This window comes from Camelus bactrianus, chromosome 4 (genome assembly GCF_048773025.1).
Source record: "Camelus bactrianus isolate YW-2024 breed Bactrian camel chromosome 4, ASM4877302v1, whole genome shotgun sequence".
In the NCBI taxonomy this organism is placed as follows: Eukaryota; Metazoa; Chordata; class Mammalia; order Artiodactyla; family Camelidae; genus Camelus; species Camelus bactrianus.
The window spans coordinates 50,344,764-50,369,986 of record NC_133542.1 but is presented as its reverse complement, the minus strand read 5'-3'; the positions used below and the strand labels follow the sequence as shown (position 1 = coordinate 50,369,986).

The window sequence follows — 25,223 nt, the reverse complement described above, 5'->3', positions numbered from 1 at the left end:
TTAGAACATAGTGATTCAATATTTTTATAGACTATACTCCACTTAAAGTTATTACAAAATGGCTATCTTCCCTATGCTGTACAATATATCCTTATAGCTTCTTTATCTTATACACAGTAATCTGTAAGCAATTCTTTCTTTTTTGTGTGCTTTCTGTAACAGAAGTCAATACACTGCTTTAACTCACTGATTAAAAACTTAAGCAAAGTGAATGTTTGGCTAACAATTTCTTTTTCAAGTGAGAATTTAGAGATAATTTCAACCAGATATTATTAACCCACTGGTTTCTCCAGAATTTTCATATCTGGAGACAACAATCAAGAGATGTCAAATGTCAACAGTACGAATTAAAAAGCAACATGATAGAGAAAGCGCACAGAACTATGAGTCAAAAGTCATGAATCTAAATCCTAGCCCAACTAATAATTAGATTTGTGTCCATATTCTCCAAGTCTGAGTTTAACAATCTGTAAAACAGAGATGATAATATACCTAACCTTACCAAATAATTAGGAAGATTAAAAACATAATACATATGAAACATGCCAGACAGAAGCCCCTCAAAAGTGCTTCCGAGCTGCACATCCACCTGGATAACTGAAGTCCACTGAACACTGAGAATGCATTACAGAGAAGGTCAAGGAAGTTCAACACATGGCCACTCCTCTCAAGGAAAGTAAAATCTAATTGGGAACATAAAAATAAAAAACATAGACTCTCCTATTTCCAACAACATGGTGGACTCAGAACTTGTACTAATCCTCCCACTGAAAACAACAAAAACAAAAATACTGGATAAAATATTTTAAAACATTCTCAAATGTATTTGTAAGTTGTCAAGAAAGCAAGGGATATGCAGAACAAAAGTTAAATGAAGACAGGAATAAAGAAAGGTCGATTACATTTACTGAAGTTGATTTTCACCTTAAAGGCATTTGCTAATTAGGTAATAAATTCAATTCTCAACTTTCTGGCTTTGCAGGCCTCTGGGAAAAGAAGGCAAAGAATACTGATCTACCTAAGGTGGGGAGTCTGAAGACCCTGGAAAAAAGTATGAGAGTAAAGTAGAAATGAGTTGCCATATTCCAAGGGGACTGTTTAAAGGAGAAAAAAAAAAAAAAATCTGTCCTGAGCCATGGCAATGAAGAGTGGGAAGAAAAACATCTCCCCTGAGAATTCAAAACCACAAGCCAGCCCTCACATGGGTAATTACAACTTAAAACACTACTTGAGTGTTCAGAAAAACCTCAAGTCCTTAATTTATTTTAAGAGTCAAGGAGTAGAAGGGGCCCTAGGCAACTAACAAAAGTAAATGCGACCCTCTCTGGAGAAGCCCAACTTGATCATCCTAGACCTCAAACATTTCCCAAGATACAATTCTGAGAAAAACAAGCAATCACATACACGCTCGCTCACTCCCAGACCCACAACAGACAAGGAAATACAACACTACGGGCAGAGCAAACCAAGTGAAAAAGGACCAAAGAGAACTTCTAATAAATAAAGAATGTATTACTAGAAATAAAAAATTTAACAGGAAGATTTAGATAAACTAAAGGTGAATTCGTGAACTGGAATACAGGTCAGAAACAATCACCCAGACCATAGTAGAGTCAAAGAGAAAGAACATACAAAAAAAAAAAAGATTAATTAAGAGATGTGGAAGACAGAATCACAAGATTTAATAAAAATCTGACTGGAGTTTCAGAAGGATTTAAAAGAATGAGGCAAGGGAAATTTCTCAATCTTAAGACTGAAAAAAGATACCAATCTAAATATGCAAGAAGCCTAATAATTTCTAAAGAGGATTATTAAAAAGGAATCTTGACAGCAAAATACATCACAGTGCAATTTTTGTAACAACAACAAAAAATATTTTAAAAGCAGCCAGAAAGAAGAGAAAGATTACCTTCAAAGAAGCAAGAAGACAGGTGTCTTCAAAAGCAATACTGAAGCTGAACTGTTTATTTATAGCCAAAAGACAGTGAAATAATACCTGCAATGTGCTGAGATAAAATAGTATTCTATATAAAAAGAAATATCTTTCATGAGCAGGTGTGAAATAGAAGTAATTAGGAAGAAGTAAAAATTTAGAGAGTTTGTCAACTGCTAGCTGTCAGTCAAGGAAATTATAAAGGCAGTAGAAAAAGTGATCGTATAAGGAAGATCTGAGATGCAAACACAAAAGAAGAACAAAAGTATAAATATGTAAGTAACGGTAACAAACTACTGACAACAATGCTGTGTGCTGCTAAGTTTATTTAAAACAGTAAATTAAAATATTATAATGATAGCATACAAATCAGGAAGAACTGAAATCAGTGTTCTAAGAAAAACAGAGATATTAATGAACCTTTGACTGTGATAAGTTGAACACGCATGTTAAAATTCCTAAGACTACCACCAAAAGGAGCATCCATAACACTGAAACTAACACAGGAAAAAAAAATCCAAAAGAATGCAAGAAAGGAAGAAGCAAAGGAAAGGCAAGACAAAAGTACAAAATAAGATAACAAAAACCAAAATATATCAGTAATTATAATATATTTAAGTGAATTAAATTTTCTAGTTAAAAAACAGAGTTAGGCTGGATAAAATACAAAAGCCAGCTATATGCTGCTTGTAAGGTCCATGTTAACCTTATGGTTAATGACATGGGTAGTTGACAGGGCCTGGGGGAGAGGGAGTGGGGAGTCACTGTTTAATAGGTACAGTTTCAGCTTCATAAGATTAAAAGAGTTTTGCAGGTGGATGGTGGTGGTGGTAGCACAACATTATGAAACTATTTAATACCACTGAACAGTACACTTAAAAATTGTTAAAATGTTTAATTTTATTATGTGTATTTTATCAAAATACAAGGATAGGGAGAGATACACTGTACCTGGAATAGAAAAAACCTAGTACGGCTACATATCTGTATATATCAGACATAAGAGGCTTCGGGGCAAAATAGATTATGAGAAAGAAAGAAGGTTCCTTATAATAAAAACTTTTACTCACCAGCAAGATATAATAATTCTAAATATTTTTAAATAGTCTCAAAATTTATAAAGCAAAAATTGATAAAAACCACAATGAGAAACAGCCAAGTCACCATAGTAGATTTTAACATGCGTCTCTCTATAACTCATGTATCAAGCAGATAAAATATCAATAAAACTGAAATATCTACAGATGAAAAAACATGAAGCTGGGATTTGCTTCAAAATATTTCCCCTAAAAAAAGGTGGAGAGAAGAAAAGACAAAACAAAGTTGGATTTTTTTTTACACTAACTAAAACTGAGTGATGGGTATATGGGGAGGGGCCCTCTTTTGTTTCTTCTCATTTTCTGTATGTTTAAAGATTTCCTTAATTCCTGGTGAATTAAAGACCTAAATGTGAAAGGCAAACTACAAAACACTTAGAAGATCAAATATAAGAAGGCTAACAAATGTAACACTGAAATAAAGAAAATCTCACAAAGAGCATAAAAAAGAATCTACAAACCAAAAAATTACTACAGCCTATGTAACCAACAAATAATCAGTATCCAGAATACACACAAAAATTAATTTGAAAAGACTTGGAAGCAGATAAGAATATATGTGAAAAGCTGTTCAACCTGTTCGATAATCAAGAAAACATAAACCACAAGGAGACACCATCACATTCACTAAATAGACAAAAATTAAGAGAACAATACCAAGTGTTGGTAAAGATGAGGAGCAAAGGGAACTCTTATCCTCTGCTAGAGGGAGAACTTACTGGTATAACCACTTTAGAAAACTGGCATTATTACCAGGAAAAGCTGGACTTGCACATGCCCAATAATTTCACTACTGAGTAAAGCCCTTGAAAATCTCTTACACATGCACACCAAAAGACATGCTAAGAATGTTCACAGAGCATTATTCACGAGATCGAAAGAATCCAAATGTCCATCAGTTGTAAAACGGCCTGTAAAAGGATGTGTCAAGCAACTGAATTCCATAAGGAGCTATGTGGCTTAACATGAATAAATCTCAAAAACATAATGCTGAGCAAAAGAAGGTACATACAGTGTGATTCCACTTAAACAAAACTCAAAATCAATCAAAAGCCAAATAATAATTATTAAGACATGTATCATGTGATAAAACTATTATAAAGAAAGCAAAGGAATGATTTCCACAAAATGCAGTAGAGTGGGTTGATCAAAGAAAAATGTGGTTGGGGAGGGTCATGGTGGGCAGCTTGAAAGCATTGACAATACCCAATTTCTTGACTTGGAGTCATAGTTTGTTTCATTTTTGTGCATTAAACCAAACGTGTTAAGTTTTCACAAACTTTTGAATGTATGCTCTATTTCATAATTTAAATTAAGGCACCAGGAAAACATTTAAAATTCATAAGAATATTTACTAACAAGTCAAAAATGGCTTTTACATTTTTAAAGGGGTAGGAGTGGGAGGAAAAAACAAGAATACGTGACAAAGATCATATGTGGCTCTCCAAGTGCAAAATATCTACCATCTGACCCTTTATAGAAAAACTTTGCCAACTCAAGGTTTAAGGGATAAAAGTGGGCAAAACTGGGGTGGCAGTAAAATAGAAATAGTGGCTAATATAAGAGTGTTATCATAGAACAGTTTCAGGAATGAGAAAAGGCCCAGCGTCAAAGGCAAGATACCACACCAATCTCATAAGGAGAAACGAGTGACCCAGCAGAGGGCATTGCAGCTCAGTAGGAACTGCATTCACTGAGCGTAGGGAGAGTCAGTGCTCCTCAATGGGATGGTATCACTGTGTTTAAGATCAGAAAACATGAGAGCAACTGTTTTCAGTAGCACGTGAGGAAAGAAAATGAAACGACCATCTCAAGGAATGTCCAGCTCAGTGAAACAGTCAGCAAAGGAGGACTGTAACAGACCCTAAAGGCCACTGATACTACTGATTACAACGATTACAGGTATTTGTAGAGGGCAGGATGCCCACACAGGAGAGTGCACAGAAGTGGAAAGAAATCGCTTCAGCAAATATGCCAAATTCAAAACATTTAACAACCATTTACTCAGCAACTACTGTGCAGGTATAGTCACATCTGCGTCTTTAATCCTGATGACAAATTATGAACAGGGACGCTGAACATGAAAGAAGTTAAAGAGCCCAAGATCACAAACCTAACAAGCGACTGGGATGGTGTTCTCTCTACTCGTCACAGCTGTCACATAAAACAGACATCTCAGCGGGGAAAGAGACGAATGGAAGGAGGTAAGTGGTTGTTCTCCACATTGATATGATGAAAATCTTTTCATTAAATTGGCCCTGCTTTTCTCTCAAACACACCAGGGCCACTCTTGACTCAGGGCTTCCCTCTTCCCCAAACACTTTTCACTCTAACATCCACCTCCTTCAAGTTTTGTCTCAAATCCTAAAAGAATAGCCAAAAATTAAATCACTAAGCATCCATTTAAGAAATTAGAAAAAGAGCAATGAAATAAATCCAATGAAAACAAAAAAGGGAAAAATATAGATGACATGGATATGGATATAGATATATAAATACATCTCGGCAGAAACAGAGAACAAAGTTACAACAGAGAACATCAATAAAACTGAAACTTGGTTCTTTGAAAAGACTTTCAAATCAGCAAAGCAGGATGAGAGAAAAAGAGAGAAAACAATATCAGGACTGAAAAAAACCACAAATCATGGTTTAAAAGATAATAAAAGTTTATTGTAATTTTACGTCTGCAAGTTTGAAACCTTAGGTGAAATGAGTAACTTAAAAAAAAACGAACTATTAAATTTGACCAAAAAGAAACAGAACCTAAATGGTACTATAATCATTAAAGAAATTAAATCAGTTTTTTTAAATGTCCTTCGAAGATAGCATCAGATCCAGGGGTTTTTTTTTAAAAAGAGAATTCGCAAGCACATTAATTCCATCACTCAATAAATAGATAATTTTATTCTTACACAAAATCATCTAAAGAATAGAAAAAATACTTCCTAATTCATTTTATAAGGCCATATATCCACATAAAAATAAAGTAACAGATTATACCTCATTGAATAAAAGTGAGTAAAAGAAAATCTCATCCTTATAGTAGATAGATTACCAACTAGTAATGCACAGGCAGAAAAAGATACTGCAATCATAAAATAAAAATAAGATGTTGTAAAAAGGAAGCACTATGAGAATTAAAATGAGCACTTAGAAATTAAAAAGTACAGGAGAAATGACAAACTCAAAAAAAGACTTGGAAGATAATGCTCAAGAAATCTCTCAGAAAGCATAGCAAACATTTTTTAAAATAGAAAACAGGAGAGAAAAGAAAATTAAAGGACTAGTCTAGAATGTCCAACATCCAAATAACAGAAGTGCCAGAAACAGAAAAGAGAGGAAAGTAAATCAGCAAAGAACTAACTGAAGAAAACTTCTCAAATCAGAAGTCAGTAAGTTTCTAGGAAAGAGTGTAACACTGTGAAATTTCATTATACTGGGGACCAAAAGAACATTCTACTTACTTCAAGAAAGAGAAAACAAATCATATACAAAAGACCAGGAATCAGAATGGCTTCAGACTTCACCTGGAAGCTAGAGGACAACAGAGCAATGCTTTTACAGTTCTGAAGGAAAATCATCTCCCACCTAGAATTATGCACTCACCACGTTATAAATCAAATACTAGGTGTAGGATAAAAACATGTTAAACATACGATCTCATCTTGTACCCTTTCTCAAGAAGCTCCTGAAAGATACACTAAAATGAGAGTAAAACCAAGAAGTTAAAGGCAAAAAAATATATATATATATACACAAAGAAACAGAGTACCCTGTATAAGAGAGACATAAAGGAATTTCTAGGCTGATGCTTGTGGTATAACAAGCATCTTTGTCCCCTATTCCTGGCAGAGCTCCTAAAACCCTTAGATCTTTGAGTGATAAAAGTCTTCTTTATGCTAATGAGATGACTCATGGCTCCTTCCTTAATTCTGTGAGTCATTTTAGCAAATTATAGAACCTTATGGGAGGTCGTAGGAACCTCCAAATTAGTAGTTTGTTGAGCAGAAATTGCAGGAGACCTCACTGGCAGCTGGTGTCTAAAGAGGGTACAATTTGAGGGTCTGAACCTCTAACTTGTGGGGTCTATTCTAACTCCAAGTAGAGCATATCAGAACTGGAGAATTAAATTGGAGAATACCCAGTTGGTGTAGGAGAACTGGAGAACTGATTGTTGTCGGGAAAGACACAACACTGAAGGAAGACCCCAGGATGACAGCTTTATTAAGAGGGCAATGATCTCATACTGAAATAGTTTCATTCTGTGGACAGATGTGTTGCTGGCTGCCGTTACCAAGATGCCTAGTGCCACTGCGCCCTCTTATTAGACAGAGGACAGGATGTCCAGGTAAGCTTGGTCCCGATTCTTATCTGTACTTGCCTTGATGAAGTTCCCACTCTCCCTTCCAAATCAACTGCCCAAACCAAAGCACACTCACCTAACTGCCATACTTCTTAGAGCTGGAGGTCAGCTACAGTGGGACTAGAAGTAGAGAACACAGAGCAGTCCACTCTCTGACCGCATTTCTGCCAGTCACCCATCCGTACCTGGTGACACTAGAGTCCAGCCAGACGTCTCAGCTGTGACCGCTATGATGTTCCCCATGACTCACTCATGGTCTTGCCTACTGGCTTCCTCAGAAGGGAATCTTATAAACTCTCCAGGAAGACTAAAGCCAGACTCTGACCTGAAGACTGTTTTATGGGTCTTTTCCTGCAACCCTTCAGCTAATGTTGCCGGTTAGGTCAACACACGGTACCATTAATTTGGCAATAGTCTATTTTGTACCCTAGGTGTTAGGTACCCAGGTGAAGTATTCTCTAAATTGCATGTGTATGTTTTAAACACATCTGTATGCAAAATGTACATTTTACAAAAAAAAGTTTTAAATGAAGAGTAGAGCAGAAGTTAGAGCATGCTGCCATTAGTTTAAAAAAAGGAAAGGAAGAGAATACGTGTACATACTAGCTTGTACAAGCGAAAAATATCTCTGGGAGATTAAATAAGAAACAGATCAGTGACTGTCTCTGGTGCAGACAACTGTGTAGCTGTGGAACAGGGGTGGGAAACAGACCTTTTCCTGTAAAGCCTTTTAAAGCTTCTGAATTTCTGACACTGTGAATTTCAAAGGCATGAATGCATACATATATAAATAAATGAATAAATTCAATGACTTCTCTAATTTAGCTCTATGATTTTAGCAAATCACAACTCTTGAGTCTTTGATCATAGGGCTAATACCTCAAACACTGGTGACAGAATCAAATAAGCTTTTGTAAAAAGCCCTTTGAAACCATCAAATACTATGTACATCTGAAAGGTATTATTATTGCAAAATATATATCCCCTTGTCTCTTCCTTTCTCCTCACAGTACACAGAAAGTGTCATTCCTTCTCCATATGGTTAAGTTTTATTTGGCAGTTAGGAAAACACTGGTTTAAACTAATTCATGTGATATTATTCAGATTTAACAAACGCCTAACAAAGCCTGCAACAATTCACCTACAGCAAGTTCTTTACAATAATACTAGTCTTTTCTCACAAATGCTAAATCCTCGCATCGACCCTGTATGCAGCTCTAAGTAAGTAAGCCCTTGTGGGAACTGCCAAGAGTTGAACAAGACCTACAGAGGGACCCTAAGATACCCATTCTTACGGCAAGTTCATCCAATATAGAAATTAGTAAGACGAAGTCCCTGCACTCAGGGAAACCACAACCTGTTAGTGATCCCAACAGTTAGTGCTATGCAGAGGTTGTTTCACAAGTACCAGGAGGAACACAGAGTTGGACACCTAACTCACAGGGACAGCAGAAAGAGAAAGGGAGGCTGCTGGGAAGAGGCGCTAAAGTCATGCTTCATCCAAGTCTAGAAGGATGAATAGGAACTAAACAAGCTGGTAAATGGTGATGGGACCCCAGGCAGAGAGAATAATAGAGGCAAATTATCAAAGGGTAACAGTCTAACCTCTCAAAAGAAACTAACTGGCAGTTGTATAAAACTACAGGAAGGTATTTCTGGACAAAGGAGCCTGTCATTGTTAACATCTGGGTTATACTTTGTATAAAATAATGTTTAATAGTGTTTATTCCCTGTTAGCAGAGGAAAAGAGATAGCATACAATTATTTTTCCATTATAATCTAAGGGGCCATGATAAAAATTTATTAAATTTAAATCATTTTAAAAGTGTTATATTCTAAATATCCAGAGTCAAGCAATGTTAAATGATGAAAATTAACATCATCTCTGATTAGGAGGAAGTAAGAGGTCAAGAGTAGATAATGGTAGGAAAGTACATTGCTTATTCTTTTAAAAAGCATATGCAGCTTCCAGAAAGGAGGACGTAATGGAGGACCCAGATGCAGTGCATTACTCTGTTTAAACAAGGAAAAAGATTTCTTTGCATGTTCCTAGGGAGAGGCTTATCAGATTGTTAACAGTGGCCAGCAATTGTGTCCAAATGGAAAATGGTACCACAGATGACAAAGATGTCCAGCAGGTGGATTAACTGCTTCTCAGCATTGCCTGTCATACTGCACACCTACATGGTTCTTTCTCTCAGCAACTCAGAGCTTATATCACTCAGGGGGAAAAAGGGAACAGCATCTCCAAAGAGATTGACATCAAAGAGGCAGGGGAGCAGGAACAATTTCCATAAATCACATGGCAAACAAAGTTCAAATGAATAATTGGAGGATTTTTATAACTCATTTGTATTGAAATTATGCCAGGTGATTTTACAGACTCCTCAAACCATTCATGGCAGGGATTTAGGTCAAGAATATAAAAGGTCTAGCTAGCTGGGTGAAGGAGTTCTATGACTATCTGGCCCCACTGTCTGGACAAAAGCTGAGGGCTATCTTTACTGATAATCTCAGCCTTGGGCAGATTAGAAATACTGATTAGTTAAAGAGGGGGTGTGGTTGCTAAGAATATATGGTTTAAGTAATACAATTTCCGGGGGTGGGGGATGTATAGCTTCAGTGGTACAGCATATGCTCTGCATGCATGAGCTCCTGGGTTCAATTCCCAGTACCTCCTCTAAAAATAAATAAACCAAATACCTCCCCCCTAAAAATAAATATAATTCACTGTGAAGCAGGTACTGTTTCCAAGTTGTAACACTTAAGCAGAAAGTCCATCCACTATTTCACAACAGTCACAATGGAATACAGAATCCTCACCTATGTGCCTCTCAGAAGCAAAAATAATTTAAATCATAAATAAATCAAAATAGCCACCAAGCAGACAAGACAAAATACATGCACTATGTGAAGTTAATGGACTTCACTTAGAAGAACTTACTTAGTCTTTTTACATTTAGAATTTATTCCTACATTAGCTACAGTTCCTACAAGCGTATTGTTTCCCATTCCAGGGAAGCAGAGAAGCAAATTAATAAATTGTAGTCATCTACAGTCTGGCTCATTGACAAGGGACACTGGCAGCACCCAGAAGCAGCAGCTAAGAGCCTAACACAGAAGAAAAAACATTTTTAAAAAACAGATGTAACAACCCAAAACACAAAGCAGAATGGATATTTAAGTGTAGGGGTGAAATAACCACCACAGAGAACATCAGTGGCCTCTGAGAACATCACAGCATTACACTCAAGTGTGCACAATACGATGGATAAATCCCTTGTCATGAGACCTGTGTTCTGGTTCTGTTGCTTAATCACAAGCCACTCAGCCTCTTCTAAACACAGCTTCACCTGTAAAATCAGGATTATACTTACTTGCCCTACTCACCAGACAGACAGGCATAAAGAGCTGAAAAAATAATTTATATAACAATGTTTGAAAACTGTAACACACTGTACAATGTGCGACTTTAAGAATATGTTAAAATACGTTCTGTATACTGTTTAAGAAGACAACATATTTAAATAAATTTCCATTTGAGGCTGGAAGCCCATAAAAAGACCAGCAGGACCCCCAAGCAGGGCCACTACTCTCCTGCCAGCACCATCTGGTTCCCTGGCCCAGAGGCTCTATCTCACTTTTTGCCTCTGAAACAGCTTACTTACCCCTAAAATTCTATTGGTTCCCTGAGCTCACTTCTGATTGGTTACTTCCTTCACTTTTGAGTGGTCCACTTCCCTAACTTCTGATTGGCCCATTTGCAGTACTTCATTTGCATGGAGCTCACTCCTGATTAGATATTTCTCTCACTCCTGATTGGTCCATTCCCCTCACTCGTGATTGGTTGTTTCTCTCACTCCTGATTGGTCTATTTTCTACAAACCTTGTTCCTAGTTGGTCAACTTCTGTTATACTTTATTTGCATATGATGTTGCAAAGTGTAAAACTGACAGCCTATAAAGGCCTGTGTAAACCTACAGACAGGATCCAGAGCTTGGAGTGTTAACTCCTCTGGGCTCGCTGGCGTAATAAACCTGAGTTCTCCAACTCTCCGAGTGCTGCTTGGTCTCTCGCCCAGATCCAGGTTACTGTCCCAACTGAGCTGTAACACATTTTTCTGCAACACATTTAAATGGCTAAATAAAAAATCAGCACTTCTCTTAGTAGCAGAAAATTAACTTACATTGTATCATTTATCCCCTCCCCCAATTTGCCAGATTTTTAAAAAACTATTAGCAAGAAAAAAGGAAATATTTTAAAAAGAAAAATTTTAGCTGCCCTTTGGAAACCAGGTAGGTTATATAGCATTTCCTCTGACAGGAAAGGCATTTCAAAATGAGAAAAGGTAAAATATTTTAAAATGAAAAATGAATACCCATACCTAGAAATATAATATGAAATAAAATATCTATTATAGTTACATTACAGAGTAATATTTTTCAAACTAGCTCATAATCACTAGTGGATTATGAAATCAATTTAGTGGGCCACTACCAGCATTTGTTAAGAAAATGGGATAGAAAATATGAGAGTACATTACTTTTCATAAAGGTTAAGTATTATTTCATAGCATTTTCTTTTACTTACTATGTATTATTACTATGTGTATATGCACTTATCTTCCAAGTAAAGGTGCCAATGCTTCCTTAATGTTTTCCTATTACTGAGTCAATGTCCTGGCCTGGACTTGGCTGCCTGTCCTGGTCTATGTGCTTCTTGGGAGGCTCCTCAGCCTGCATGCTCCTTACTACTGGTAAGTCCTTCCCTGGTCTATTATGCCCCCATTCCTTAAGCTTACAGCCTGTGTCTGCAAGAACAGTTATAAGCTCTCAAACAGACACACACAAAATTAATTTAATATATACAACAGAGTTGCTCTGATTGGGCACAGGCTACATATTGTATCATGAGGAGGTGTACGTAGAAAAATGTACAGTTTACCATGTAGATGTCATACTGGACCACCTCTGAAACTAGATGGAATCCATTCTACTTCCAAGAAAAAGATCTCTCTCTCTCTCTCTCCCTCAGATAAGGGATGAAAAATGATAGCAAGGAAATATATAAAATAGGACTGAACAGAGGTACTACCAAAGGAATAACAACAGATCAACAGACCAGGTCAATCATTGACAGCTGTTTTGACTCTGAACACTATGATAGAACAGTCCTAAGAAAAAACAATGAAAAGAACTAAATCTCTACAGAAACACACACGCGCGCGCACTTCATCACAACATATCATTGGTACAAAGCAAGAAGACAGAATAACATCTACCTGGTCTCTCTGCAAGTTCACATTGCTATCATTTCTCTCACATTCTACAGACCAGAATCTACTCTGGAAACATGTTATTCCAAATCAAACCACTCTGTTTGAACTAGATGGACACATATCAATCCAAGTGACCAATATGCAGAAACAGCAAACTTGGGTTCTGCTGAATTCACTTTTTACTGAACTTGTCTTTTGCCAATTCTCACCTACTTTGAAGCAAATCATCAGACACTTAATTTTACTAAGTGCCAGGCAAAAAGCTGATTCTGTACCAAAATTCTGAAAACATGGTGATCCTAATTTGTAAAACTCACTTTGGGCATTAATGTTAATTAAATCATATTCTCATGGTTCAGTGAAAGGCTCAAATATGCATGTAAGGGCTAAATAAAACATGAGACTGGAAAATACATAGGGCAAATATGTTATGAGTAAGAAAGAAAGTGGAAATCTCTATTTTTAAAAAAGTGCTTGAAAATATGCACTAAGGGGACATGGAGGAAATGAAGAAGACCCATTTGTGCTACATAAGCCCCTGAAGACAGCACTAAAGCTTTTGGAATCAACTAAGCAGAAGGCAAGCACCACAGGGAAATGAAAGAAGGGTGAGACTGGGAATAAACAGGAACCTGGTGAAAGGAAGAAACAAACACGAATGCGTTGACAATGTCTATATTGTTACTACTCCACCAAACAACCGGAGTGCTCTGCAAATTGGACAGACAATGCTGTCCAGCTACAAAACCCACTTAGTGAAGGCTGAATATGAGTGAGAAAATAAAACAATATAATGTCAGTCTCTGCAGATGACACTTCCATAATATACTTTTTACTTACTATGTAATATTTACTTACTATATTTAAAATTTTGAAAGTTTTGGATTTTTTTAAGACATTGATAGCTCTGAAAAGCTTGTGTATAAAAATGCAAGAAAAAGTGTTTATTATTGATACCAGCTGAAAATACAACAGTAAGATAATTCCGAGTAAGAGTATTTCTGATAAGTAAAATTAGCATCTGGTATAAAATATATAAAACTATCAATGAAAATAAGGCAGAGATAAAACCAAAAAAACTATAAATGGCTTTGTTCTAAAACACTTAAACTCACTTAAATAGCTATAGTATTATACCAACTTAAAAGCCAACAGATTAGCATTAAAATAAAAGGCACACACAAAATACACAGAAGCAGGTTAAATGACACCTTTCTATAATATAATGCTGATGATTAACCTCCCAGTAAGTTTATCCCTTTCCCTCCATCAACTCACCCAACATTTTCTGCATCTTCATCACACTCAGCTTTGTATTTGCAAGGTCCACACTTGGAGTGTTTTCTGTGAACTTCTACCCCTGACCCTTCCTCTTCTGTTTAAAAAGAAAAATTAAAATTTCAACCACAAGTTGGGATCCTTTCCAGATATGCTTCATGTTTTCAGCAGCCATTATCCTATCCCTGGGGAAAATGTACCCAAGCTCTTGAAAACAATCAGTTCCAAAAATCTATCGATGCTTGAGTCCAAAAACGCTGTCAACACCGAGTACAACATATTCTGTGAAAAAACAAGTACTGCGGCTACCAGAATAAACCCTTAGTCTATGTACAATGGAATAATATGGTAGGTCTTGATAAATCTTTAAAAGAATTACTATAACATTAAATAAGAGAGGGGGGGAAAACATGAGCAATAAATTTGCAAAATATAGTCCAGTGATTACCCTACAGAAATAGCCTGTGCAATGCTGGTTGGCAGATAAGTGATCAAACACAACAAAGTCTAACCACCACCTTTTCATCACATCAATTTCACACCTACCTTTATAACTACATAACAGGCAATTCCAGAGTTTAAAAAAAATTATCTCTAAATTTTAAAAAGGAAAGGGCTCTCTTTACAAAGGACTTGCCCTTTTCTACTCTGCCATGTAGCACAGCCAAAAACACCCAGGATGCAGAAGGGTGTGGGTTGCCTATGATCCAGCACAACACACAGCACACACTACCAGCCCCCAACTCAGCTCACACCCCACATTTAGGGGACCTTACATTTCTGGGTCTCAACTAAAGTGGATCCTATCCTGATCATCTCAAACCGGGCAAGGAGATCAGTTCTGGGGCCAATCTAGGTTTACTCAAGGGATTTCCAGTCTGATTGGGAAAGCACACCTTTCTCAGGAGGTGTCAATCAGGAGAGAAGGCATTATAAGGAAAGTACACAAACCTAACATGCCTCTTTGGTAATTTTCCAAACTTGCTATTTTGGGTGTCTACCTAAAAAACTGAAAGAAAAACAAACCTTTTAAAGGGTGCTTGGAACTTACCTCCCTCTCCAGATCCAGAGCCATTATCTGAGAAGAAAAACAAAGAATGAACATGAACACTTTTCCTGAAATTTCATCTTATCAAATAGTATAATTTCTTCTCCAAAATCAAATCTTGAGATCCATTCTCATGAAGCCCTCTTTTCATTTTTCTTGATATTTAAGTTTATTCTTATATACCTATTTCGTACCTTTCTCTGCATATAAATTCCTTGGACACATAATCATCTATGCCTCATACATCTTTGCAGCCCATTCAGGAAAATCCAGGTGCCTTGCACAGAGTAGAAGAATTGTAAATATTGTAAAATAAAAATATTGTAAAGTAAATGGCTAAATAGAAATAATTTTAATCAACTCATTTAAAAGGTAGAAGAAATTTTTAATTTTGTTAAAGCTTGAGAGGAATAATTAATAAACTACTTTTATTAGAAACAGGAAAAGAGCTTTGGGTCTTGCTTCAAAAACCTTCTTAATGAAATCTGTGGTTAAAGGCCAAAAGCCAAAAGGTATGATAAGCCCCAAGATTTAGACATTTTCATATTACTGATGAAATTAACTTCCTCTAGGAAACCTAACAACAAGGAATCTCACCAAGGTGTAGGTGTGAAACTTACTAGTGAAATTAAAGAGCCTCCCCCTTAAAGTTACCAGCAAGAAGCCAGTCTAAAGTGTAATTAATTTAGAATATTTATTTTATAATCCTAAAAGAACCAACATCTAGCACAGAGCATGTTGAAAAGAGGGTAACACTGTAGTATCAACAGCATGGAGCAGCAAAAAAGCTGAGATGGCAAATGATGAACTTGACACTTTATCCAGCACCTCGTAGGGAGGATGATTTCCTAGAGAACCCGTATCAGTTCTTCAAATAGTTTTCTAGAATGAGAGTCACCCTAAACAGTAACGTTCCCTTCCCTTCAATCTCCTGCAGACAATAAATTCCCAAACACAGTAGAACAGGAGGAACCACAAGAATATGTATTTTATGTAGCACCACCCACTGCAAATCTTCATAAGATTTTATACTAAGTCTTAAACTGTGTTCAATTTTGATTGATCAACCATAAAAAAAATTACATCTTCTCTAAGTAAGAGGAAAAGAAAGAGTAAAAGAGCAGGAAAAAAGACAAGGAAGAAGGGAACTCAATTTTAAATTGTTATGACCAAACTTAGGAAAACTCCTTTTTCCTTCTAGTCCACATACACTGACTGGATACATAATATGTGCCAGACAACACGGTCAGTGATAGGAATAAACTGATAAATAAGACAGTCCCAGTGCATGAGATACTCATTCCCAACCTCTTTTTCAACTCACATCCAATTTTACTAAGTATAATATCTCACACTTTCCTTAAGGGTCTTTTAAAATTCTGAAATAAATTAAATATTGTGACTACTCTGATAATGAGGCTGAGTTCCTCTTGTAGATCATATTTTCACTGGACACACACCATCCCCCATCCCAACCCTGAGATTATGATTTACCTTCCTAGGCGGGGCAAAGTACCTTCCTGAGATCTGACTGAAGGCAGACATGTCAGATAAATGAAATCAGTATGTAATATACATAGAGCTATGCTCAAAGTGTGAACAAACTGTGCCACGAGAAAAGGCTTAAGTTCAACCTCAAAGCATAAGAAAGGAGTTTTCAAATGAGCAAGAGAGAATGTTACTTCCAGCACAGGGTACAGGACTAATACCAGACCAAATGACATGAACAACACTGGCTCCACCCAGCAAATAACAAGATCAATACAGCACCTCATAGCTTAGCTAATTCAGTCCTCACTCAACAACCCCAGGAGATGATATCCATTTAACAATTTAGGTATGTAATTAGGGCTCAGAGCAGTTAAGTGACTTGCCCAAGGTCACACAGTAAATAAGAGCTGGAGTTACTTTACAGTCAGGTCTTTTTACCCTAGTGCAGTGCTCTTTCCAACCTACCACTCTGCTTCCTAATGTTTAACATTCACTGCGTATCAAAGCAGTTGGTGTCTTAAACACAGACTCCTCATAAATGATGCATAATTAATTTGGGATTGTAAATAACTCCATATTCTTTTTAGTTTCCAAATCAAGTCTGTGAAACACAATGTACTTAGAGAAGTATTTAAGGACCATATCAAACAACAGTCCACTGGCCTGAGAATGCAATAATGATACCATGCACCTAATTATTTAGAGTATGGAAAATAATTTGGCCTTGCCCAAAGAGAGGTCTGGCCTTTGCCCTCAGCTTCTGGAAGGCAATTGATGTTTAGGAGAGGTGCTGACCACATCAGATCTTAGGGTGGGGCCAGCCACACCAGAAAGACCAACCACACAATTCAGAGTAGGGGCTCTGGGTCATATGTTATTAGTGAAACTACAGTTTGAGATCAACCACATGGACAATCAAGCAATCATGCTTATGTAATGGAGCCCCAATAAAAATTCCGAATACAGTACTGTAACATATAGGAAAAGAAAGGAAATGAAGTAATCATTAGTCTCCACCTTTACTGCAAACCTTCACACAATAATTCTATTACAATACCTCAGCTTGCATTCCGGCCCCTAAATGCAAACGTGAGTAAGAAACTAATGTTAATGCCTCCCGATTAACCACTACCAATTTAGGAAAGACAAGAGAAGGAAATAAATACAAATAACCAGGGGGAGGTAGGTAATACGGGTTGCGGACAGAAAAGAGAAGATATAAAAAGAGACACGTAACACTAATGAATTTCTAGGGAGAGTCCCCACCCCTTCCCCACCTCCCAGGATAAAAAGCAACAAAACTGATACCATAGCATTTCCCATCCCTAACCTTATTCTGTCCAATGTTCAAACCATAAGGCAAAAGATACATGACATCTCCACCAAAAAAGGCATTAGGCATTAAAAACGCACTAAGAAGTAATGAAGTCAGTACAAGACCACCTGGAGTTAAAAAGCAACATGAAATGGGGGTGAACAAAAAGACCTCCCCACTCCCCACATAATCACCACCAATTCATACAGTAGTTTGGGGAATACACCTCTGACTGAAAACGGCCTTTTAGAAAATACAGCGGAACCACTTCCAACATTTCTTCAAAAGAGTATCACACATACCAGAGTAGCATGGTCCTCTAGCTACTACTGTTATCTCTTTCTGGTGCTTACAAGCAGCCCTTCTGAGAAAGCATTCATTTTGATAAGTGTCCCCATTTGATCCACAGACGGGAATGTAATTTGTATGGCACTGCAAAAGAAACAAAAATAAATTCTCAGAACTAGGCATGAATATTAATAGTTTATTTCATATTCATGAGTGCAATACCATAGTATTATGACATACTTCTACTACAAAAGAGTTTGTTCTTTTATCTGGTTTTTAAAAAAGAAGAGTTAAGTTACTTTCTCATACCCTTTCTCATATTCATAATGAAAATACCTATCAACTACCCACAAAAATGGAAGTGAAAATCCCTACCCTATCTACTTCACTTGTTTGTGATCCAGGGAGATAATATAAGAGGAAATTCTTGCCAATGTTTGTACTGAGTTTACTTGCCAATTAGTTTGTACTAATTATGTAATGTCATTTTATTATCAAAATTCATTTATTCAATACCTCTAGTACACAAAGTCCCAAGGTAAATGCTATAGAAGACCTATGAGCTCTGTTCTCAGAGAACTTACAATCTTGTTAGAGAGCCAAATGGGAAAAAAAAATGTACATATATTAGATCATGCACTAAATCAAAAGGATAGACAATAAGTATAATATCTAATACCCATTAAATTGGAGCATTCAAGAGAAGCCTCCTCAGAGAAAGTGAAAAGTGAATGGGCCTTGAACAATTAGTAGAAATGAGACAGATGAAAAGAAAAAAGATGATACAGGTTTGAAAAATGACACTAAATTGGTATGTTTTAAAAACTTTAAAACTTCTTCTATATGTCAAAAATATCATAAAGAACTAAAGTTTTAAACTCTGGGGAAAACACTGTTAATAAGACACAAGTTATGATTACTAAAATATAGTACAGATTAATAAAAAATGGACAAAAGACAAATTTATAGAAAAATTACAAATGGCCAGTACATTAAAAATGCTGATCTTCAGTAGCAGAATTATACACTAAAATGAGATGCTATTTTTAGTTTATAAAATTGGCCACTAGACAAACAAAAAATTCAATTTGGTGAGCAAACCCATATACCTGCTGTGGTAATTTAAACTGGCTCAATCTTTTGAGAACATAATTTAACAATACATTTCAAAAGTCCCATAAAAGCAATGCTGTTTTTGATTTAGAATCACATTCAGGGATCTATCTGAAGGAAACTATTGTAGATCAAAATTTATTACAGCCATTTCAAATGGAAATGTATTCATATCAAAAATGTAGAAACAACCTAAATATCCCACAAGGCAATGTTTATTTAAAGCATGTTATATCTGTTCCAGGAATTAATATTGCAGTCATTGAGAATTACCTTTTTTAAGAATACTGTGTGACAGAAAAAGATAATACAATGTTAGGTGAAGAGCAGGCAATAACATCACATATATAACTCTGAGAATTTTGTGCCATTTTAAAATGTACTATCTAGTCCACGAAACTGAATGCAGATTTTTAAAATAATGATAATATAAAATAAAAATATAGCCAGAAAATAAATTATATCTCTCTCTCAATTTAGAAAAAAATAAATATTCATAAAGTAAATACTAGAAGAAAACATCAATAAATTTTTCACATTACTTGCCATCATGGTTTTTTATTTCCACGTTTATAATTTTCTGTATTTCTCAATCATTCTGCAATAACAATACTTGTATCATTTATCTACTTTTTAAAAAAGTAGTCAACTTACTTTATGAACCATAAATATGGCATGCTACCCCAGGTCAAACACTGGTAAAACAATTTCTAATTTATTTTATAAGCAAGTTGATTTGCTATACATTATCAGCAGGTTCCTACATCAATTTCAGTTAAAATTAAAGTTTTACTCAATAAAAAAAAGTTTAAAAAATAATTAAAGTTTTACTTTAGGTGTCTTCCTATATTCCTCGTTTTTTAAGGATCACATTCCTTTATTCTCTTTCCCGAAAATGTACACAAGAACTTTGTATGATAACTGGAGGAGCTGATGTTACTGTGTACAACGTATAATTATGTATAATTAGCAAAAAAAAAAAAAAAAAAAAAAAAAAGACCATACGTTCCAAGATGTCAAACGCTAAGTCTACGGACTTTTCAAGGCAACTCTTCACTCAGATGCTTAGTAAGTTTGTTAACGTAGTGCTCGCAAAGGTGCTAACATCGCCCCCTAGGGGTGGGTGCCCTAATGGAAACATTTTTCATTGTCAACAATGACAAAAGGACATTACTGTCATTTAGCAAATGGACTACAAGGATGCAAGATGTACTGCAAAGGAAAGGGCAGTTCCACATAACATATGCACCGTACTATTTCTGAATGCACCTTTAGCCATTCACATAGGACTATGATAAGACCATGTACAAGTAAGACGGCTCAAACTTCTAACAGTTTTAAATTCTAGCATCCACCGCACCTACTTTTTTTCAAGTACTTCTGATATGAAATTGCTGTTTTTTTAAAGCCAAATATTCATTATAAGTAGACATAAGTATCTTACTACTATACTGTCTTCTAGTGTAAGCTGCCCAAGCATTTACACTTTGAAATACTTATTTTACTATAAACTATTTTTATTTCTCCTTTACATTACGATTGTACATTATATTGATTTCTTTAATTATGTGTTTATGTAGGTTACATTACCTACGAATTTCATTTAAAGAACAGCAAAGAAATGGAATGCAAATTGTTGGTTATAAAAAGGTCATTAAGTCTGATAGGGCTGACAATCTCTATGGTAATAATGAACATTTACTGAAGAGTTTCTACCTAGTAAACACTGGCTACAACTTTAAATGTACTAAACTAACTTAAATATCATAAAAACGCTGTGAAGCATGTGACTTAGTGCTTAGAGACAGGGCTCTGAAGTCGAATGTTGAGTTCAAATCCTGGGTTGACCATCCGTGTGACTATGGGCTGGCACCACGGCCATTTGCCCTATCTGTAATTATAATTATAATAATAGCCACCCAGTAAAACTGTTATGACGATAAAATAAACAAAACCCACCTTTAGCATTTATATCTGGCCAAAATAAATTCTCAACAAATGTTAGCTGGTTTTGCTACTGCTATTACCATTTCTATGTCTGAAGTCATCGCCCAGGGTCACAGCTAATCAATGGAGGACCCACGATTCCTGACAACTGATGTACTCTAACCACTACACACTCAAGTTACTCAGCAGGACCTCACTATATGTCACTTGGTGGTAGTGAGCAAGGGACTTAAAATAGTGCAGGCAATCTCCTTGAAATTCGATCTAACAAGCACATACTTAGGAGTGAGCATGAGATAGAACAAGCAGACCTGAAGTTCCTTGGTCAGTCTGTTTCCAGGGGTCTCTCTTAGGAGCCTCTCATTATACTATGGAAAACTTAAGGGATTTGGGCAATTTTAACAATGTGCAACTTCTGATTTAGGCACCGGCTCTAACCTAAGGTCTACCTCCTCTCTACTGCCTCTTGCTGGGGAAAAGAATTCTCCCCTATACCTTCTCTTTAGCTGGAAGAATGTAATTTGAAGTAGTTTAGAAAGGTGCAGGGCTGTAAAACTCTGCAGCCACACATTTAATCAAGTATTTACTGTGCACCTACTGTGTGTCAGGAACTGTACTGAATATAAAAAATAATATTAACCAGGCTGTGATTAATGTTATGTGTCAACCTGACTGGCCTCAGGATGCCTAGATTAAATATTATTTCTGGATTTATCTGTGAGGGTGTTCCTGGATGAGATCAACATTTAAATCAGTGGCTGAATACATGCCTTCCCCAATGTGGGTGGGATCATCCAATCGACTAAGGGCCTGAACAGAACAAAAAGGTGAACGAAGGGAGAATTAGCTCTCTGCCTGACTGATGCAGTGGGGCATTGGTCTCCTGGCTCTCGGGCCTTCGAACTCAGACTAGGACTTACATCATCAGCTCCCCTGATTCTCAGGGCTTCAGACTCAGATTGAAACCACACCACCAGCCTTCCTGGGCCTCCAGCTTGTAGACTGCAGATTGCGGGCCTTCTCAGCACCCATGATTGAGTGAGCCAATCAATTCCTTATAATAAATCTCTTTCTCTCCTCTCCCTCTCCCTCTCATATATACGGTTGGTTCTGTTTCTCTGGAGAACCCTGACTAATACAAAGGTCTAATAAGAGGGTACGGTACCCAGCAAGAGTAGATACTGAGAAACTCAGGAAAAAAGACACATAGTCCAGAGAACTCCAGAGAGAAGGACATAGAGGAAGAACAAAAACATGAAAAAAGCCATAGGCACTTCTCTTTATTAACCAAGTTTTAATGGAAAGATGCAATACTGATCATGTTTCTTTGTACAAAATTAACAAAAGTAGCTTTGCTTATATACGTGGTAAGATGTAATTGCTCCTATTACCACGGTGAACAAAACAATTTTAGAATTTAAAACCCTGTTATCTGTTAAAATGTGTTACATTATGTCCCAGAAACCTTACATTAACACTGAAAGCATGTTGAATCATATGCAAGTTTTTTAAATGAATTGAAAGACACTGCTACAGCATCCAGCAGAGAAGTGTTTAACGGGCACACGAGGTCATTGTTCTTAAGCTGAAAAAAACCTAAGTCTAACTTGAACAGACTTATAAGCTTATAAGAAGGCAGAGTAGTCAAAGGAAGGTTTGCTCAGCAGCAGGATCAAATCCTGCTGTAAGCCCTTAGGTAGTTTGCTCCTACAAGGCAAGCAACTTGTCTTTAAACATCTTTATATCCCCAGCATCTAGCCTAGCACTTAGCACAAAGCAAGCATTGGATAAATGTCCACTGATCTCAGCTCCTAACTTTTATTTTCCTCTCCTGCTTCTCCACAAGGTAAGACTGCGAGGGATTCAGACAGATCATGAGAAGACTTTCCTACCTGTTCAAAGGTCAAAAAGGTTTTATAATCGTAGAGTTGCAGGGAAAGACTTTCAAAGAATGAAAGGCAGAAGCATAAAGATAAATAAGAAATGAAAATTTGAAACTTCCTCATATCAAAAAATATAAACTAAACAAAAATGAAAATGACACTAGGATAACTTCTTTAAAGTATAGAATTCTCTTTCTGTAATCTATATAAACTAAAAAGGAACCCTCTATAAGGTAAATACTACTAGGTGATTTAGTACTTGAAAAAGAAATTAAAATACCTGTGTGTTCGTATAACACACAGACTATTTCTAGAAGGAAATACAAGAAGTAACAGACATTGCCTCTGAAAAGAGGAATTGGTAGACTGAAGTGAAAGGCAGACATTTTTTCAATATGTTATATATCTTATATAATGTTCAAGTTGTTTACTATGAGCATATGTCACTCTTAAAAAACATCAAAACAGTACCTACAACATTAGGTTCTCATGAGAGTTCATGAGTTATATAAACATATATATTAAATATTTAGAACAGTTAATGGATATAAAATGCTCAGTACAATAAGCAATATTATAAGACTATGAATAGTATATATAGCATGTATACATATGTTACACATACAGTATTATAAGAACATGAGTAGTATATACAGAGAATACACATATACATACATATGTCTTTACAAATCAACAGAAGGGAAAGAGAAAACACTTCCCAAAATGGACAAAAAATATGAAAAATTAATTCACAAAAAAAGTCAATAAGTTTATGGCACATTTTCAAATTCTCTAGTAATCAAACGCAAATAAAAATTTTTTTTTGTCTTTCGGATTTATATAATTTAAAAGGACTGACAAAATCCACTATGAAGAGTTTGAAAGGAAACAAGCAGCCTGATACATTGCTATTGGTGAGAATGTCAATCTGTACATGAGCATCCCACTGGCCCAGCAATTCCACATCAAGGAATTTAACCTAAGGACATATAAGACAGTTGGAGGAAGGGAACAGCCACAGCTTTCCCCATACCAGATGGCTAAATTGCCAACAAAAATTCTGCAATTTTTCTGGCATAAAGAACCAGAGGATGGAATTCAGGGCAACCAAAGCCAATGGAAAGAGAGAGAGAAAGAAGAGAGTGAGCAGGGAGTCCAGATTCTGTGGCAGACCTCTAAACCAACCAGTCATGGGACATGCTCCAAGCAGCCCAGCTAAGGCTAAAAGAAATGATATTTGTGTTGCTACTCACAACAGAGAACAGAGAGTCTGCAATTTAAGTTCAGCCACTTTAACTGTTTCAAAATGACAATACTCAAGAGGGACATAACAGAATTCAAACCCTCGAAAACATATCATTCATAATGTGTAGTATACATTCAAAATTAATATGAAAAAACAAGAAAACACAATCAACAGAGATGGTCCCTGAGATGTCTCAGATGCTGAAATTGGCAAAGATTTTTTTTTAATTTTTTTTTTAAATTTTTTGAGGGGGGAGGTATTTAGGTTTGTTTGTTTGTTTGTTTGTTTGTTTGTTTGTTTGTTTATTTATTTATTTAATTTACTTAGTGGAGGTACTGGGGATTGAACCCGGGACCTCGTGCATGCTAAGCATGCACTCTACCAATTGAGCTATCCCCTCCCCCCTGGCAAAGATTTTTGAAGCAGTAATATCTATGTTCATGGAGAATATGGCTCTAATGAGTGAAAAGACAGGAAATCTCAGGAGACATGTAGAACCTGTAAATTCTAAAAATAAAACATCTCAAGTTAAAAACTCACTGGATGGGCAGAATGGAGTGACAGAAGAATAAGATTAGTGAAGCCTGAGATAGGTCAATAAAAATAGGTCAATAAAAATTATCTATTGTGAGGAACAGGAAGAAGTAAAAGTTCATTGCTATACACTATGTACACCAACACCTTCTTTTAAGGAAAGAAGCCCACTTCAGTTACAATCCCTTTTAAGAGGGTCTGGGGAGCTGGAGGGCTGCCAGACACAACAATGGCCTATTATTACACCAGTAACCATGGAGAGGTGGGCACAAGGTTAGCTAAGCCATTTCAAGTGTGACTATTGTGAATAAACAGTGGATTGTAAAGTCCCTTTGGACCAAGAAGAACCTTTCTGGCTGGTAGACAGTATACTCCCCAACCCTCCCTCCTTTGCTTAAACTTTCTACTT

General features: G+C 36.3%; 1 protein-coding gene across 1 annotated transcript in view; it reads right to left on the bottom strand.

The window, feature by feature from the left end:
* The window catches only part of TMEFF1 (transmembrane protein with EGF like and two follistatin like domains 1), a 71,738-nt gene that overhangs the window by 27,751 nt on the left and 18,764 nt on the right, over window positions 1–25,223 (bottom strand). Inside the window, exons 3-5 of the mRNA XM_074361910.1 lie at window positions 18,106–18,235; window positions 15,001–15,027; window positions 13,950–14,046 (exon numbers count right to left, since the gene is read on the bottom strand). Of these exons, the coding sequence (XP_074218011.1) occupies window positions 13,950–14,046; window positions 15,001–15,027; window positions 18,106–18,235 (254 nt within the window). The remainder of the gene's footprint in view (window positions 1–13,949; window positions 14,047–15,000; window positions 15,028–18,105; window positions 18,236–25,223) is intronic.